This window comes from Leishmania infantum, chromosome 6 (genome assembly GCF_000002875.2).
Source record: "Leishmania infantum JPCM5 genome chromosome 6".
Lineage (NCBI taxonomy): Eukaryota > Euglenozoa > Kinetoplastea > Trypanosomatida > Trypanosomatidae > Leishmania > Leishmania infantum.
This window is the reverse complement of record NC_009277.2, coordinates 488,211-505,330: the sequence shown is the minus strand read 5'-3', so window position 1 is coordinate 505,330 and position 17,120 is coordinate 488,211. Positions and strand designations below refer to the sequence as shown.

The 17,120-nt window shown below is 63.0% G+C and overlaps 7 protein-coding genes across 7 annotated transcripts; all 7 read right to left on the bottom strand.

The window, feature by feature from the left end:
• Positions 1-2,003: 2,003 nt before the first annotated feature.
• On the bottom strand, positions 2,004-2,720 carry LINJ_06_1310 (conserved hypothetical protein; the record flags this gene model as incomplete). Its single annotated transcript, XM_001463171.1, has 1 exon — positions 2,004-2,720. The coding sequence occupies one exon, from the start codon at positions 2,718-2,720 to the stop codon at positions 2,004-2,006; it is 717 nt and encodes a 238-aa protein (XP_001463208.1).
• Positions 2,721-3,419: 699 nt separating this feature from the next.
• Positions 3,420-3,791, bottom strand: LINJ_06_1300 (conserved hypothetical protein; the record flags this gene model as incomplete). The annotated part of the gene is made up of 1 exon (XM_001463170.1): positions 3,420-3,791. One exon carries the CDS (start codon positions 3,789-3,791, stop codon positions 3,420-3,422), a length of 372 nt encoding a protein of 123 aa, XP_001463207.1.
• A 1,122-nt stretch (positions 3,792-4,913) lies between these two features.
• On the bottom strand, positions 4,914-6,398 carry LINJ_06_1290 (conserved hypothetical protein; the record flags this gene model as incomplete). Its single annotated transcript, XM_001463169.1, has 1 exon — positions 4,914-6,398. One exon carries the CDS (start codon positions 6,396-6,398, stop codon positions 4,914-4,916), a length of 1,485 nt encoding a protein of 494 aa, XP_001463206.1.
• Positions 6,399-7,011: 613 nt separating this feature from the next.
• Positions 7,012-7,893, bottom strand: LINJ_06_1280 (conserved hypothetical protein; the record flags this gene model as incomplete). Its single annotated transcript, XM_001463168.1, has 1 exon — positions 7,012-7,893. The coding sequence occupies one exon, from the start codon at positions 7,891-7,893 to the stop codon at positions 7,012-7,014; it is 882 nt and encodes a 293-aa protein (XP_001463205.1).
• A 1,081-nt stretch (positions 7,894-8,974) lies between these two features.
• Positions 8,975-11,350, bottom strand: LINJ_06_1270 (hypothetical protein, unknown function; the record flags this gene model as incomplete). Its single annotated transcript, XM_001463167.1, has 1 exon — positions 8,975-11,350. The coding sequence occupies one exon, from the start codon at positions 11,348-11,350 to the stop codon at positions 8,975-8,977; it is 2,376 nt and encodes a 791-aa protein (XP_001463204.1).
• Positions 11,351-13,090: 1,740 nt separating this feature from the next.
• Positions 13,091-14,857, bottom strand: LINJ_06_1260 (hypothetical protein, unknown function; the record flags this gene model as incomplete). The annotated part of the gene is made up of 1 exon (XM_001463166.1): positions 13,091-14,857. The coding sequence occupies one exon, from the start codon at positions 14,855-14,857 to the stop codon at positions 13,091-13,093; it is 1,767 nt and encodes a 588-aa protein (XP_001463203.1).
• Positions 14,858-15,455: 598 nt separating this feature from the next.
• LINJ_06_1250 (hypothetical protein, unknown function) lies at positions 15,456-16,640 on the bottom strand (the record flags this gene model as incomplete). Its single annotated transcript, XM_001463165.2, has 1 exon — positions 15,456-16,640. The coding sequence occupies one exon, from the start codon at positions 16,638-16,640 to the stop codon at positions 15,456-15,458; it is 1,185 nt and encodes a 394-aa protein (XP_001463202.2).
• Positions 16,641-17,120: the final 480 nt, after the last annotated feature.

The window sequence follows — 17,120 nt, the reverse complement described above, 5'->3', positions numbered from 1 at the left end:
CGGAGCCGCGCCCCTGGCCCCGGCCGAGGGCCCTGGGCGACCCGCAGGGGGACTAGGCGGGCCCCAACGGGCACAGGCGAGGGAGGGGGGGCACCGCCTGGCGGCGCGCCCCACCCGGCAGTGACGCCGAGCAGGCGGTTGCGCGACGCGCGGATTCGCCAACGCCCAAATAGCGACGCCGCGCAACGCAGGCAAGCGAGGAAAGACGAGAAGAGGCGGGCGTCGTTGGGCTTGGGGGGGGGGGGCGCTGCAGCGTCGCACCGTCTCATGGGGAAAGCGGAAGGTGGGGAGAGAGACGCCAACGTGGGACCGCAACGGCGTGGCACTTTGTGCCGCGACAGTGTCACGTCACACCTTCCAGCAGCACGTGTGGTGATGGGTGGGCGGGCTGTGCTGATGCCTCGCGCGTATTCAGATGTTTCTGGGACAGCGTCGCTGCGGAAGACGGACAGGAAAACACAGGCGGGGAGGAACCGTCAAGAAGGGAGGTGAGACACACGACACCACACGAGGGGGAGGGGGTGGGGGGCAGCGGCACAGCTGGAGATACCGAGAACGGCACACTCTACATCAGTAGTCTTTCAGGGAGATGCCCGCGTGTCAAACGGAGCCGGCGCTGCTGGGAGAGATCACGTCCTCCACGCCGACTCCCTCGCAGTGCACAGCGAACGGCTAGAGCACCCATGAAAACCACCGAATAGAGATGAATGTCCGTGCGTCATCGCGTGAGTCCCTTACATGAGGGTGCAGTCGGTGCACGCCGACTCCACACATCGAGCCTCGCGCAGCTTCTCCTCGTGATTCGAAGAGCTGGCGCTCGCGGCCGATGTGATGAAGACCACTCTCTTGCCAGACACACGAGGAGGCGAAGCCGGGGCGGCTAAGGAGTTCGCCATCGGTGCCGCCTCCTTGTCGTCAGCGTCGTCGTCCTCGACCACAATGCCACCGGCGGCGGTCTCGTTGACTGAGCTCTGGTAGGCATACGCGTTGAGCGCGGCCACGGCGTCAGAGGTGTTCGGCGCCTCCGCTGTAGCCACCTCCGCGGTTAATGGCTGCTGCGCCGGCTCTACAGAGGGCTGGATTGTGACCGGCTCTGCTGACTTGGCTTCCGCCTCTGCCACGGCACGCGTTGTATTCCTCCCTTCAGCGCCGCTAATCCTTGGCGGTGGGGTCGGCGTCGGTGTCTCGCTATCCGGCGGGCTGTCGCTTACGGCGGCGCTGCCGTTGCCCCTGCCCCCGCTTTTACGACGCCTCCCCATTGCTTATCTGAGCACCCGATGCGAAAGAAATCGATACGAGGAGATGTGGAGAGAGTCCGGCAGAGTGCGCGTGCGTGATGGCAGGATGCAGAGCTGCAGAGACGGCCAAACGATTTGGACGACAGCGGCAGCGGAAGGGGAAGCGTTAGCGAAGCGAGCGAGGGACGGTGAAGGAGAGAGGGAGAGAAGGGCGTGGTAACATGCGACGTGGGCACAGGACGCACGAGGCCCGCCAGATGTATATGCCACCCTTCGAAAAGGCGTTATTCTGCTTTCACGCAACTGTATGGAGCGCATGTGTGCATGGAGCGCGCGCACACAACGCAGAACACGTGAGGTACCACGACTATGGCTCGCGGCAGCTCTTCACCGCGGAGTATCATGGGCCACATGGGCCTGAACGGGGTCTCTGGAGTCTCTGATGCCCTTTCCAGTTTTGTTTTCCTTTCGGTCTCTGCAGCGCACAGTGGGGAAGGATTGCACGAAGATGCGCACACGTGCGTATACCCCATCCCGGCCCCACACGGGTTCCTCAAGCTTGGGGAGGGGGAGGGGGAGGGGGAGGGCCGGCAACCACAAACCGGAAGAAGCTCGGCAACGAGGAAAGGATTCCATCGCGACAGAGCGCACCGAGCGAGAGAGTCCGTGCCCCCCCCTCCAACACACACACACACACCACACGCCACACGCCACACACGAGTAAACCCGCGGGCATCGGCAAGCCAGAAGGGGGCCGTCCCTTCTCTACTTCAGCAGTCGAAACACATTAAGCCCATTCTGCAGAACGAGGTGAAAGGGAATGACGCCAAAGTAGATGAGCGCCGCCACGTTGAGCAGCAGCAGCAGACAGAGAAGGAGGTCCAGGCGTTCAGCCTCCTCCTTCTGCATCGCAAACGCCTCCAGCACGTCATATTCGTTGGAGTGGTGGCCCCTGTGCTTGGCGGACGTCTGCCGCCCCCGCTTCCCACCGTAGCTGCGCGAGAAGCGAAGGAAGCGCGGGCTCACGTACAGGAAGTACGCCGCGGCGACGATGAGCAGGTTTATGGCGACATAGTTGACGAGCAGGATGAGCGGCACCTGCACCAACCGCTGCGGGATGTTGTAGATCTCACTTGAGAAGCGGACAAGGAGGAAGTTGATGAGGACGGTGGAGGCGATGCTTAGCCACTCCGACGGGTTGGTGAAGGCGAAGGCGAGAAGTGTGTTCAGGACGCAGAAGATGCCAACCAGATACCAGTCGACAACCTGCTCAGAGAGTGGGAAGCTCACGAAGAGAAGGCAGATCAGAATGCTCGGCAGGAACCGCGTCGGGCTGCGACTCTGACGCTCCTCATTCAGCTTCTTCGTGACAACCTCGAGGTATTCCTGCTCCAGCTGCTGCTTCTTGCGCTCCTCCTCCCTGCGCTTCTGATTTCCTTCGCGGATACGCTTCGCAATCTCCGAATTCGACACCGACGACATCGGACGCGTGCTGAGAGAACGAAGGAGGAATGGGGAGGGGGCGAAGCCGTCCGAGCAGCACTGTGTACAAGAGCACGTACACTCGTCTCACAACGCTGCAACGTAGAGCGACGAGGGACGAACGGAATGAAGGATGAATGGATGGTGAGGGGCGATCAGCGAGGAAGTTCTTCCTCGTTGGACGTAGCAAAACAAGGGACGACAGAGATGCGAGTCGCGTGTGCAGCTGTTCACGCAAGTGCTGTGGTACACGCGCACGCAAGCGGCGCTCGGATGGGCGGGGAGGGGGGCCGAAGAGAAACAGAGAAAGGAGGTTGGAGAGCGAGGCAAGAAATAGGCGAAGTCGTTGAGGAATGCGGCGTGCATACATACGTGTGTAGACACAGGGGCGACAGAGAGAGAACAGGCGCTGACGGGCACGCCGACGTCGCCGCTCACGAGGAGATCGCCTGCATGCCAAAGACCAAGAAGGGAGGCGGTACGCTGGGTGAGGGACTTGGTGGCTTGCGCTTCTCTGGTGTTGCACTGCTTCGTGCGCCGTCGACAGATGTTTGCTCTGCTTTTCCTTGTGCACTGTTTTACGTCCTCATCCGGATGTAACGTGATTTGCGTGGGCTCTGCAGCTACCGTATCGGTGTGCCTGTAGCTAGCAGACATGGCATGAATCGGACTGCGAGGGATGCGCATGGGCTCTGCGTTTTACAAGTGCAGCTGCGCTGTCACGCGGCGGAAGAGGCCTTCGCGCACCTCTGGCGGGATAGCAGAGCGTACGTGCGGCATGATCTCTTCAAGAATGTCGCCGGCGTCGAGTGGTGCACCGGACGCGGCTCTGCGCGCCATAGCCTGGCGGATCATCGCCTGCGTGTGCCGACGCCACTGTGAGGCGCCGTTTGTGCTATCCAGCTGGTTTCGCACCCAAGCGGCGAGCTCCGCCTTTTGTGCGTTCGTGAGTGCCTCGTAGGCAACGTGGCCGTCTTCGGCACTCGTGGCCATGGCATGCGCGTAGGTGAGTATCTCTGCGTGCGTGTGGGTGTGCGCGTGGAGGCGGGTCGGCGTCGCTGCCAACACCATCGGGAGAAGGGGAGCGCGACGAGTGGTGATGTCGAGAGGGGACGAGCAGGCGAGGAGAAGAAAAGGAAGCAAAATGAAGAAGGCCCTGCCGGTGGCTGCACATGCGCACCGAGGGAGGGGGGCAGCAGAGAACGACGTTGCGTGTCTCAGAGGGACGCGGGTCCTGCAGTTATGGCGGCCCTGTCAGCCGGGCCGCTTTTCACGCGCGTCGCTGCGGCGGCTTCGCGTGTGTCTCAGTTGATGCTGTCGAGTCGCGTGCTTGCTTTCTCTTTGCATCCCGTCACGCTTCAGATCCTCCGATGGCCGAGAGAGAGTGGTTTACCGGAGGTGGGGGAGGCCGGAGACGCGTGCACACACAGGGGAGGGTGTAAGATAGGGCTGGAGAAGGGTACGCTGCCATCGACTCGCGCCTCATTCCTTGCCCCCCCCCCAAAAAAAAAAACGCACTCACCAACCTCCCTCTCTATGTGCGCGTGCGTCGCCTTCCTATCCCCGATGCCGCTGGACACCCCCGCGCGGCATCTCGGCGTCCAGCGCCGACGACGTGGGAGGGAGGGGGGAGCGCAGAGCGGTGTGGCGCTACGCATGTCGGCCATCAGATCCTGGATGGCGTTGCGTCGGAGCCACCCGCGGCCGCGGACACGTTTGTGGCACCCGTATGACAGGCGAAGCGTCCGCGTGCCTCGAACCTGTCCCACCCACGCCCCGGCCTTCACAGCGCCCGCTGCTGGTGTGGCGGGGAGCCTGAGAGCCGCCCCTCCCCCCCCCCCCGAGCGGGGATGCGCCAAGGCGGCGGACCTGCGAGGCGGCGGTGCGGGCAGAGGTTGAGGCAGGGGCCGTGCGCCGATGGCTGCGTCGGCGCATTGCTGTGCCGCGTGTGTCTACGGCTGGCTGGCGCACGGTGCGACGGGGGCCTGTGACACGGCCAACGGGGAAGGGAGGAGTGAAGCTCGTGCTCTGCCGCAGAGAATGGGCATGCTAACAACCCCCACCCCATCCCCAAGGGCCCCTCACCTCCTCCTCTCGACCATGGGGGCAGGCGGCGTAAGCTGGTTCATCTCCCTTCTCTTGTTCGTCTTTCCACGTGTGCGCCAACGAAGGCGACGCGGACACGGTTGGAGGTTACTGAAGGAGGAAGCAGCACTTGTGCTGTGCAGCGAAGAGGGCGCCAGAGGACACCTGCAGAATGGCGTCCTTCGCCAAGGTGGAGACGAATGGAACGCTATTCAGGGCTCTCATCCCTACAGACGCCAGACCAGGCGTCCAGTGCGTGAGTTTCTTGATTATCTCCATGCCTGTAATAATGGGCGCGGTGTGGCTGAGCATATGGCCGGCGAATACCTGCCCCACGGCGACGCTACTGCCGATGTCCTGGCCGCTACGGATCGCCTGCTCGAGCACCGAAGTGAGGGCGCAGAGGTCGTAGATGCCAAGGTTGAGGCCCTGTCCGGCAAGGGGATGAATGCTGTGCGCCGCGTCGCCGAGTAGGATCGCGCGTGGGGCGTAGGGCATGGTCGCGAGGTTTAGCTTAAGCGGGAAGGATCCCTGCGCGCGACACACCTTTCCATCTGGCGTGGTTGTCTGCGGCACGTCGCGGATCCTGGGTATGTCGTTCGGCGCAAAGGACCAGAGACGGCGGTTCAGCTCTGCGACGAGGTCCTCCGGTGTGCTCGCCAGCAGCTCCTTTGCGTGCTGCTGCGTGGTGCTGAAGACGATGTTCGCCGTGTCCTCGGAGGTCGGCAGCAGCGCAATGATCTTGCCATCTCGGAAGAAGTTCTGGAAGCTGCACACGTTGCCGTCGTCTGCCTTCTCCAGTCGCACGCTGCACACGAACGCCGTCTGCGCATAGTCTTGCTGCAGCGACGGCGTGGAGAGGACGTCGCGGAGTGAGCTGCCGCGCCCCTCGCAGCCGAGAAGCAGACCGAACGCAACATCGGTGCTGGTCTCGCCGGAGACGAGCCTCGCCGATCCCCACGACCCCTCAAGAGTCCCTTGGCTCGGGATCTGCACTCCCTCGAGGTGCGTCCCAAAGCAGAGCGTGTCGTGAGCGCCTGGGGTGTCGACGAGAGCGCGCTGTCGAGCCTCCACCACGTCCATCATGCAGCTGTTGAGCTCCGCGTTGAAGCAGATAAAGCCGACAGGCTTGCGCAAGTCGGTAAACTCCAGGAGAGGCTCACAGCTCGTCCTGTTGCCCAGAACACTGGTCATGAAGAAGGATGAGGAGCGACCGCCTGCGCCGAGGGAGGGGCTGTTCGCCTGCTCGTGGCGCACGGCGATGCGGTAGTACGGGTGCTTGGTGGTAAGTTGGTCCCAGGCGCCGAGGTTGTCGATGATCTTGCTCGACACGGGCGTGATGCCGACGGTGCGAAGTGTGTGCATCATGTTGGCAGCGTTGTAAACCGGCCGCCTCCCCGAGTCTACCAGCATCAGACGGGCCAGGTGCGAGGCGAGGGGCGGCGCGGCGCTGCTTCTGTGAAGATGGCTGCGCAGCTGCTGTAGAGAGGCCATCATGGCAGCCCCAACAAGACCACCGCCGGACACGATGACTTCGTTTGCTTGCGCAGCTGCCGGCGACGGCGCCGGCATGCGCAGACTGCGGCGCAGCATCGGCAAAGTGCACGGCGGCCGCGGTGGTCGCTGACGAGGGCTTGAATGACGCGCTGCACGGCTATAGGCGAGAGGTGCGGCTCCTTGCAGAGGAAACGGGCACGCCGTGCGCTGCGGAGGCCAGCGTGGGGGATGCACAGAGGCGGTTGGCGAAGGAGGAAAGCAGCAGAGTTCTCTGGAGAAAAGTGGACGCCGCATGACGGTGCAGATGGGGAGAGAAGGTCTGGGTGCATGAGTGGGGGGGGGAGGGTGCAGTGCTTCTTGAGGCTTGCACTGCACTGCCCCTTGCAACACGGTTGGAGTTACCCCCCTTCCCCTCCTCACTTGGTCTCTGTGGTGGGTAAGCTGAGCGGACGCGCGTTCGTTGTAGATGTGATAGTGACGTGCCCGATACACGGCGGATACAGATGGGGATGGAGGAGTGCCGGCTGAGAGGGCGGGTGGAGCCGAGTGTCAAGACCACACGTGCGGAGTCTCTTCGCAATGGCATCGCCGCCGCTGCTGCTGATGCTGCAAGCATACGAGTGTATACCTACAGCCCCTCACCACCTCTCCATTGCCGCCGCGTGTTGCCTCGTGTTACATTGTTCCCCTTCTTTCCCCAACCTCTGCCTCACACCACGTGCAGAAATGCGTTCATGGCAGGGCCGCTGTAGTTGATGCGGGGGTGCAGGCGCACCTTGTCGCCCGCCTTCAGTTGATGGCGCACACCACAGTCCGCCGCGAGAGCGGGCAGCAGCGTGGCGGTGGCATCGAGGGGCTCGGCGGTGTAGTAGCCGCATACAATGTTGGACGGTGCTTGGTTGTATGGGGGTGAAATGATGTCCACAAACAAGGCGGGCTGCGTCGCGTCGATGTTGCGAATCTCATGCAGCATGCCGCCGCCGTCGCCGTCTGTGGGCGTGAATCCCAGCACGTCCGACGCCGGAATTGCATCCCCGACCCCGTCCAGCTCCCCGTCGAAGACCACAGTGCCGTTGATCGGCGCCGTCGATGCACCGGTGCCGGTTTGTGAGTCAGCTTCTCGAGTGATGGAGCAGAGATGCAGTCGGCCGTGCATGGCGCGCTGCCACACCGTCATCCCCGGGTGATCGTGGAGCGGGAGTGCTTTGCCAGGTGGAAGCACAAACCAGCACAGCGTGACCGCCTCGTCCTGGTAGAGCGTCGAGCAACCGAGCGTGTCGCTACTTGACGACTTCCACGCCATGGGGGAGACCTGCGCTGTGCTGGCGCTGAGCCTGCACTGGTGCAGTGCGTTCTCAAGCTGAAAGGCTCGCTCTGCAATGGGGTAGGCCTCGTCTGCCACGTATCTCATTGCGTCTGCGTCGCTGACATAGAAACCAAAGTCCCGCAGCGTCATCTTGCTGAACGACTCCACGTGCTCCGACGAGGTCACCGAGAAATGCTGCAGGCTCTTGATTAGGCGCTTCATCCGCGGTCTGCAGGTTGTGGGTGGCGTGCGTGCGAAGCGGACACAGCGGCCGGGGCTCTTCATCTGAGTGGAAAGAGAACGGGGAATATGATAAATAGCGTGATTTTGCGATCTGCCATTGCAGGCCACGGAGGCGTGGTCGACAACGTCACCACCTCCCTGCCGCTGCGGAAGGATGTATGGTGAGGACGGGGGACAACACGGACGCGCCTGCCCGTCGGCACGACCAGTCGCGCAGCCCATCGTTGTCGCCGTCCACATGATCGTTGGGTTACAGAGTTGTCTGCGTGCCACCCTGACGACTTGCACATAGGAAGGCGACAGGGCCAGCGCGCACGTGCCTGTGGGTGCGAGTGAGTCGGTGTCTGTACAACTGAAAGACAAGAGAGAGATGGGGGAGCGGCCAGGCCCTGGCCGGATCAGAGAGACACACGGCGGGCTCTCTTGCCGCCTACCAGCACTGCCGGCAGCATCGACTGCAGCTCCTCGCGCCCACCCACGCACGCACGAATTCGCACACGCACACGTGCAAAATGAGAAGAGTGAGAGAAGCAACAGAAGCTGCGCGACGCAAGCGTAGAAAGCGGGCAGCCGGCACACACGAAGACGCGTAGGCGTGCGCATATCACAAAATGTGAGTAAGTGGAGAGCGCGTGTTTGTACATGGTGGCGCAGGTCTGCCAGGCCACGCGCGAACGGCCACGCCCTGCATCCCTTCCCCTCCCTCCTTCCCTTCCCCTTCTCTCCTCCTGTCATCGCCTGGTCACACGCGCACACCTTAAGGAGCGCAGAGGGCGAGCACGCGAACGCATATATACGTAGGATGTGCGGTGTGTAGCGGAGAGGGTAAGGGGCCACAATGAAACACAGAAGAATGAGGAAGAAAGGATGAGAGGGAGGAGGAGGGGCAAGATGGGCGCGTACGGGCGCGCGCGCATCTGCTGTGCAGCGCCCAGGGGAGGGGGTGGAGAGGGTCACATGGCAGTCAGCAGCGGAGGCGATGCACGCGTTTGTTCGTTTCCGTGGGCGCGTGCAGAACTCACCATCGCCCTCACCCCTCCTGCTCTCTCTCTTCGACGATGAGCTTGTGGACGACGCTTGCCTTTGATGGCGCACGCGGTTGTGTTCTCCGGCCCTATGTCCCCTAGTGCTGGAAGAAGATGCGCAAAGGACGTGGCTTCGCTGGGCGCCACCGGGGGCTGTGGGGCACCTGCGGCTCTCGTTGCGGCTGCGTTCCTGTCTCAGATGGCCACAACACGGATGGTCGCCGCACCGACTCAGCGCGAGCAAAACTCAGCGTCTTGCGGCAGTTCTTCTCCTTGTGCTCGATGCGACTGCGCATCATGAGCTCCTCCGCCATCAGCGTGTCCTGCTCGCACATCTCGACGTGAAACGCGTGCACAAGGGGATAGAGTCGCTCTACCTCGCCCATGCGCGGAGAGTGGGATGGAAGGCTGCGCTGGTTAGAAGAGTGCGCGCGCGCGAGTAGGGCCGTTTCGATGGCAGAGAGCCGGCGAGCGGAGGTGTACGTGTGCGTGTTTGGGGAGCCAGTGGCGAGGGAGAAGGACGCGCCGGAGTTTAGGCGACGCCGCTCGAGCCCTGCAGCGGTGTGGCCGCGTACAGCCGCACGCGATGATACGGAGTGCGCTCGTGGATCGTCTTGGTTCTGCGGTGGAGAACCGGCTTCGCGGAAGAACAGCGGTGTCGTGATGCGCCGCGTAAAGTAGGGGCTTGCCAAGGCTGGACAAGACGGGGATGTGGGGAGCATCGAAGCGGCCACCCTCTTCCGCACCGTGCCGCCAGGTGAGGTGGACTCGGGCGTGCGCATCGGTGAGGTGAAGGACGACCATCTCGTGGCAGTGGTAGAAGACCGGTTGATGGCAGTGGCAAGTTGGGCCTCGTTCAGCGGCGGCGGTGAGAAGCGAGGCGGGACTGAGTGTGGGTGCTGCTGCTCAGGTCGGCTCACTCGATTGACGTTGTGCGCGAGGCGCCGCAGCATGGCGTCGATGGACTTGCCGGGCGGATGGGCACGCAGAATCCAGCGCAACTCCGCCAGCTTCCTGGCTCGCTGCTCCGCGCTTGACAGCGCCACCCGTGCGTGGCGCTCCTCCCTCCCAATGCGCGCCAGCGGATCCACGGAGCGGCTGCAGCGAGGAAAACCGCAAAAGACTATGGAGTGCTCCTGTGCGCGACGCGGCGGCACCGAGCCGCGCGTCAGGTAAGGAAGCCTCGAACGGTGCTGCTGCGGCCGCTGCCGCCCTCTGCTGGGCCGCCCCTTGGGTGGAGAGTCCGGCGCGCGCGATGTTGTGGTGGCATCGCCCGTGGGCAGCTTCACCGATCGCGCATTTGCGCGCTTCTGGGCGTGGGACGGCTTTCGCAGTTGGAGGTGCAACACGTCGTTGTTGACCGCTTCCAAGAGCGCGCGTTGGCGTAGGACACTGACAAGAGTGAAGGGGTCGCAGCCATTCTCCTCGACGCGGAAGTGGCCAAACGAATCGTGGCCTGCCTCGCACGCGATGTAGACGAGCCCTACCAGGCTTGCGCGAGAGAGTTGGCAGGACTGCAGGAGACTAAGCCACTGCTCGTCCTCCGCCTTGCGCGTCCGCTGACAAGCGTGAGGCGTGGCCGTTGCCGCTTCAGCGCCGAGCTGCCGACCAAAGAGGGCCACCTGCTCCCGCAAGCGCACCTCTTCCTCGGCGCCGGCGCTCTCCGGCGCAGCGGCGGCGACGTCGAGGAATGTAACGGTGTTCCTTCTATGCGAGCCACCGTGAGCGCCGACAAGTACGGCGACGCAGACGTGGTACGGGCACCGCGGAAACTCGGCAGCGCTATGGCGTATCGTGGACTCGCACGCGTGCAGAAACGCCATGGCGTCCTCGTGCGTGCGCAGTTGTCTTGCGGTGCCGCTGCCTACGTTGAGGGGCTTGTGCACCTCGCTGCCGGTTGCCATATCGATGGCGGTGCCGTCCACGAACAGGAGCAACGCTGTCACGGTGACGGAGATACCGGTGCCGGAGAGCAGTTCCCTCAGCCAGAGAGCGAGGAGGCTGTCATACTCAGTGGCCGAGCCGCTCGCACCGGCGGCAGTGCTTCGTTTCTGGCCTGTCCGAGGTGAAGTGGCCGTCATGCTCACGGAGAAGGACGAGCATGAGGATGAGATGAGAGGCGACGACGTGCACACGGGCGGCGCCGCTGCTGCCGCTGGTAGCGTGCCGCTCCTTCCGTGTTCGGTGAGGCGACTGCGCTTGTGGAAAAGAAAGCTATCGAGGTGCGTTGGTGGGCGGGGGCCGTATCGAAAGCATACCGCGCCCTCCAGCGCGGCTTTCGCCAGCTGCGTCAGTGCCGCGTGTCGGTACACCTGCTGCGCAACGTAGGATGCCGAAACGTTGCGGCGAGCCATCTCCGACGTTGTTGTGCGGCTCCACACACCAGGGTCGAAGAGGGCCACATCATCTGTAGGAGTGGCATCGCTGCTGCTTGTAGAGTTGTGGCGCCTCACGACGGTCAGAAAGAGCTTCATTGCGGCCTGTCTTGCACGCCTGTGCGCAGAGCGGAATGGGGAGAGGGGCAGGAGATCGCCGACACGGCACCGTCACTGTCTATCTTACCAGTTTTTGCTCACACGCAACAGCGAAGAGGCCAGTGGAGCCGACTGCCCCGCCAACACACGATCGCCGTTGCACGTCAGTCTTTGCCGAGACAGCAGCTCCAGGAGAATCCGTTGACGTCCCTCCGCCGCGGTGCTTCCGTCTGTGCGCCCTTTTCCAGCTCCAAGCAAAACAACCGCGTGACCGTGTCCGTCCTGCCACAGGAAGAGCAAGCAAGCGAGGAGAGTAGGAGAGTGGGGGAGTGCACGGCGCGCGTGATCACGAGGGAGAGGGGAGAGGAAGAGGGGGGCTCTGCTCACGCGCGCCTTCAGCACGCGTAGAGAGAATAGCAGAGCGGAAGCATATGGCCGCGTAGTGTGCGGCTAAATGCTTGCATCCACTACCACAAGATGGGCCAGGCGGTGGGGGGAGGGGGTGCGCAGGCAGCTGTGGCACTCTGCTGTTCCTTTTACGTTTTGGCTATGGGGAGAATATGCGTGCGTGCGTGCGCATGCAGTGTACAGGTGCTTGATGCGTTCTTCGCGGACGCCGACGACATCCTCTTGACGGGAACGCACAGGCGTGCCCACACAAGGATACCCGCGAAGAGTCACCGCAGCGCACCATCAAGGCGACACGGAGAACGAGAGGACTGCGTGCAAGCAAAAATGGTAATGGTACTAGTGCTCGTAGCACGCAAAGTCGGCAGTAGTCCTCATGAGCGGCGAGCACTCCTCTTTCCACTCCTCTGCTTCGCACGGGATGATGCGACGTGCGCACCAAGAGCCACCCGGCATCACTTGCAGGCAAACTATATGAGCTAACAAAAGGAGAGCGAGCGAAAGGGAGGCGGGGGAACCAAACACGAGAAGTTCGGGGAAAAGACAACGTGCAGCGTGGCGCACCCCCGCCCAGCCCCCTCATTCTCATCTCTCCCTCGGACATGTACATCACGGGGAATGGTGAACAAAACAGCAGGAGAGAAGCCAACGTAAGCGAAGGATCCGTTGCCGCGTCCAGCGTGTGGCCCATGTCTCAGCCGCAGAGCACGAGCTTCACTCCTCCCTTCCCCGTCGGCCGTGTCACAGGCCCCCGTCGCACCGTGCGCCAGCCAGCCGTAGACACACGCGGCACAGCAATGCGCCGACGCAGCCATCGGCGCACGGCCCCTGCCTCAACCTCTGCCCGCACCGCCGCCTCGCAGGTCCGCCGCCTTGGCGCATCCCCGCTCGGGGGGGAGGGGCGGCTCTCAGGCTCCCCGCCACACCAGCAGTGGGCACTGTGAAGGCCGGGGCGTGGGTGGGACAGGCTCGAGGCACGCGGACGCTTCGCCTGTCATACGGGTGCCACAAACGTGTCCGCGGCCGCGGGTGGCTCCGACGCAACGCCATCCAGGATCTGATGGCCAACATGCGTAGCGCCACACCGCTCTGCGCTCCCCCCTCCCTCCCACGTCGTCGGCGCTGGACGCCGAGATGCCGCGCAGGGAGAGGCGTGTCCCCGCCACGTCGTCATGGCGTGTGCGTGTGTGGGGATCGATGACGAGATCGCTGGCTGAAAAAGAGCGAAGTACTTCCAGCGAACAGAGCGAGGGAGCGAGCAGTAATATGCGTACACAAACACATGCAAGCACGTGCGCTGAGGCGACGCACGCGCGAGCCAATCTTGCAACGTCACTGGGCCGCGTGGACACTTGTCTGGCTCTGGACGAGTCGCTTGACAACGCGCGTTGTGAGCTTAGGGTAGCTACCAAACACATCCTCAGCATCCAGCACCGATGTGCTGTTAAAGGAGTCCTCCTTGATGCTCCGCAGATTGTGGAATAACCCAGATGCCGCCAGGACCGACCCCCGCTGAGTGGAGCTGAGGCTGATAGACGCGCCATGGCCCTCGTCAGCCCCGTACAGGTGAGGGACGTTGACCTTGCCGCGCTGGCGGTCAAGGGCAGAGCCACCGGAGAAGGTGTCGCCATAGAGGGCACTTTGCTGGATGGCGCGGCGCTGGCGCGGGACCCGCGCCGGGGCAGACACGATCTGCAGAGACGGCCCGCTCGCTCTGCCAAAACTCCGCTTTAGCGCCTCATTTGCTAGCGCGTGCGCGGAGTCGGACAGCTGCTGCCAGTGGACAAGCATCTCGGTGACGCTCCACACCGCCCGCGACACCGCAGCGTTGTTTCTGAAGCGCATCGCAGTGACAGCAGCACTTGTGGTGGACATGCTCAGCCGGGAGTACGGGGGCAGCGAGATAACCCAGTGGAACAGCGGCCGCTGCCGCCGCACAACCGCCTGAAAGTTTTTGCGGATCATTCTCTTCAGCGTGTGTGTGAGGCAGCACGCCTCGAAGAAGGCGCTGACGCCTTCCTCCTGCAGAACAGCGGCCGCCCTCGATGGCGTGCTGATCGACGCGGCGGCGAGGGTGAGCTCGTCGAGGAGGGCCTCAAGCGCGGCATCCGCGTAGACACCGTCCCGCCCCGCGCCCTCTGCGTCATCTTGCAGCCACACGAAGCATGCGGCCTGTTCTACTGCGCCGGTGGCATCTGCGGCCGGTGGCTGCGAATGGCTGGAGCCGCGTGCAGCGGATAGCCGCGACGACCACTTGGCGTACACCACCAAGTGGGACGACCCGAAGTCGGCCTCGAGGAGCGGGCACTGTGTCTTCAGATACGCCATGACGTGCTCGAAGGCCTCGGTGCTCTTCACGCAAACCTTCATTGCCGTCCTGCCCTTACCAGCTGCGGCGCCACATTTCTGCGCCTGGTCCTCCTCGTCGACGTAGTCACCGAAGACGTCGACGCTGTACGCCGTGCTCTGCTTATCCTCAAACGTTGGCACGAAAACGCACTGCAGTTCCACCTGAACAGCGCCGCGGTAGAAGTCACGCGCGTGGTATAGCACAACTCTTTCTAAAAACGCCCAGAAGGCCGGCTCGCTGGCCGCGGACGTAGTGGGTGCACGCATGAGCTCCTGGAAGACGCATAGGGCGGCCTTAACGGGCGCATGATACCACCTTGACGGCATCGTCTCCTGCGTGCAGACCCCGGAGCAGGTCGTCAGGACGGCCTCACGGCGCCCTTGCGTCTCGTCGGATAGCGATACGGCATTCTGCGTATCCTGCTCAACGTACACTAGCGGCTGCATGTTGCCTGTTGGCGCCTGCGGCGCTAGTTGCAAGACACGCAGCAGCGGGCATGTGATGTGCGCCTCTTCAACTTTAAGGTAGCGCTGCAGCGCCGCCAGGCTGGCTGACGGCCCGCCTTCAGTGAAGTACAGACGCGTTGCACCGACTGCTGTTGCGGCGGCGATGGGGTCGGTGACTGGTGAGGTAGAGGCGGCGCTCTTGTGCATGGTGCACGCCTCATCGTCGGATTCGTCGTCTTTGTGAGCATGTAGAAGTAAACAGTTGAAAAGCCGCAGCGGCTGTGCCTTCTCCGAGACCAGCATCGTGGCTGTGGCTGTGCCCTGTGTGCTTCGCTACGTGTGCTGCGGGCTTGCGAGTGCGGGTGTGGTGTTGATGGTGGGGAGGAGGCAGCAGAAGGATTGAGACGTGGAGGGCGTGTGCGTGTGTGTGTGTGTGGAGGAGGGGGCGACCGAGCAGTACGCGAACGAGGGTGGTGCACGTGTGCAGAAAGGGCGCCCGGCGGCCTCTTGTGTGCGCGTGCACTGGCAGCCTCCCCTTCCACACACACACACACACACACACACACACACACAACGGCTGTAGACATCTTTTCTTCGTGAAAAGGATGATACGCCGCGCATGCGGCTACGAAGACATCTCTGTCGGTTGTGTCCATGGGCGAGCATCTTGGCGGCAGTGGTGGGCGGGAGGAGGTGGGTGGCTCGCGAGCATGATGAAGCGCGTGAAGGCAAGAAAAAGTATTGAGGAGCGGAGGAGCGGCGATGGCCGGCGGGCAGTGGTAGTTAAGGGAGCGCTTCCATTGCAACGCGATGCCGTGCCTTTCCACGGGTTCCCACAACTCATCGTCCGATGATGGCACATCGCTGTCGTCCTCTCTCTCTCACGCACACAAAAATGCGCTCAAAGCAGACTGAAGAGGGACTGCCGACGGAGCAGATCCCACTGCACCCGCTGATTCTGAAGTTCTATGACGGTGGCGGACAGCGAGGGAGGCGCCGGTGTGCCGCGGCGAGCCGTGGCGCTCTCCTCGCGAGGTGTCGTGTGTTGCGACGACGATGACGTGCTGAGCTCGTCGAAGACGAGTGCCCTTGCCGTGCCCAGCTCTCCTCGTCGCCCCTTGAGGTGCTGCGGCTCAGCCCCAGTGGTATCGCCGCGGCCGCGCTTACAGTGTTGCCGCGCCGCGCTCGGACTGTCACCGCGGTGCGCTGCCGGGGCCGGAGAGCATCGGACAGAGTCTGCGTCTTCGCCGTACATCCAGAACGGCATCGCTGCGTGAGTATCGGAGAGGCAACTCCCGTGAGACAATGCATTGCACAGGGACTCGCTCAGACCCATGCGCTGACTGCGGTCATCTGAAGTGTGATGCGTGGGGAACGTCGGCAGTGGACTCGACGTGTAATTCGGATCCACGGTGTCTTCCATGAACAGCAACGAAAAGGCACACTGCTCCCCTCTGGAGAGAAAGTAGCCCGTCTGCGGTGGAGACGCATGCGCCTCGACGACACCGTTGCTGCTCAGCATGGCGTGCGCAGCATGAGCTGGGGATGGGCTAGAGGGAAGTGGAGCCCGGCAGCCGAGTGAAGCCTCAGGCGAGCGTCGCTGAGGATTAAAGCCAAAAGCCGCCTTCGGCGCCGCTGCCAGAACCCCGTTCTTGCGTGTAACGTGCGGGTGGGCAAGGTGGTCTGCCATGTGCCCTTCAAAGAATGCTTCGGTTTCGCGAATCACGCGGGCGTTGAGGTCTTGATAGCGCACCCAAATCGTGAAGGGCTGACCGTGGGCGAGAGAGCGGTAGGCGCCGCCGAGACGACCAAGCTGCTGCATACACTTGTGCTTGTGCACAGCGGAGGCGGTGGCGTCGTGACGCTGCAGTAAGGCTGCTGCGCAGCGCGCCGCCCGCTTCGAGAAGGCGCGCGCCGCCGGCACGCAGACACTGGGTGAAGACTCCTGTGAAATCGGAAGACCCAGGCTGTCCTCATTGTCGCTGTCTGGGACGAGTATGCGAGCACCGTCGCCTGCCTGGCGCGGAAGGGTGCACTCCACCTGCGCGTTTTGATCATCAGGGTCGACGTAAGGGTAGGCAAACATGATTGTCCGCCCAGCTGTATGTCGTTAGTCGAGTGCCGCTAGGCAGGTGCTGTCGTGGTTGTTGCCGCGGCTGGTGTTGGGTCTATGGGAGATGGTTGATCTATGTAGGCAGTGACGAAGGTGTGGGCGTGAGATAGAGGAAGAGAAGCGCAACGAGGGCTGCTAGACGCGTCTCGCGCCTGTGTTGTTGTCTGTGTCGACGCTACGCAGTGTATGCGCGGTGCAGCAGCGGACAGCCGGGCCCACTACTTTTCCCAGCTGATGCGAAGCGGGAAGGTGCGAGTCTGTGAAGGGGGAGCAGAGAGGCAACGAGAGAAAGAGAGAGAGAGCAGGGTAAAGAATGGCGTGCCAAGTTCGTTGCGTTGACGCAGGACTTCCATCATGGCACAGGCGAGTGCACCGTGGATGTCCATCGAGCGGAGAGTTGTAGATGCGCCTGTGCGTCCTGCGGGTGTGCAGCGGCGTAGAGGGAAGCAGACG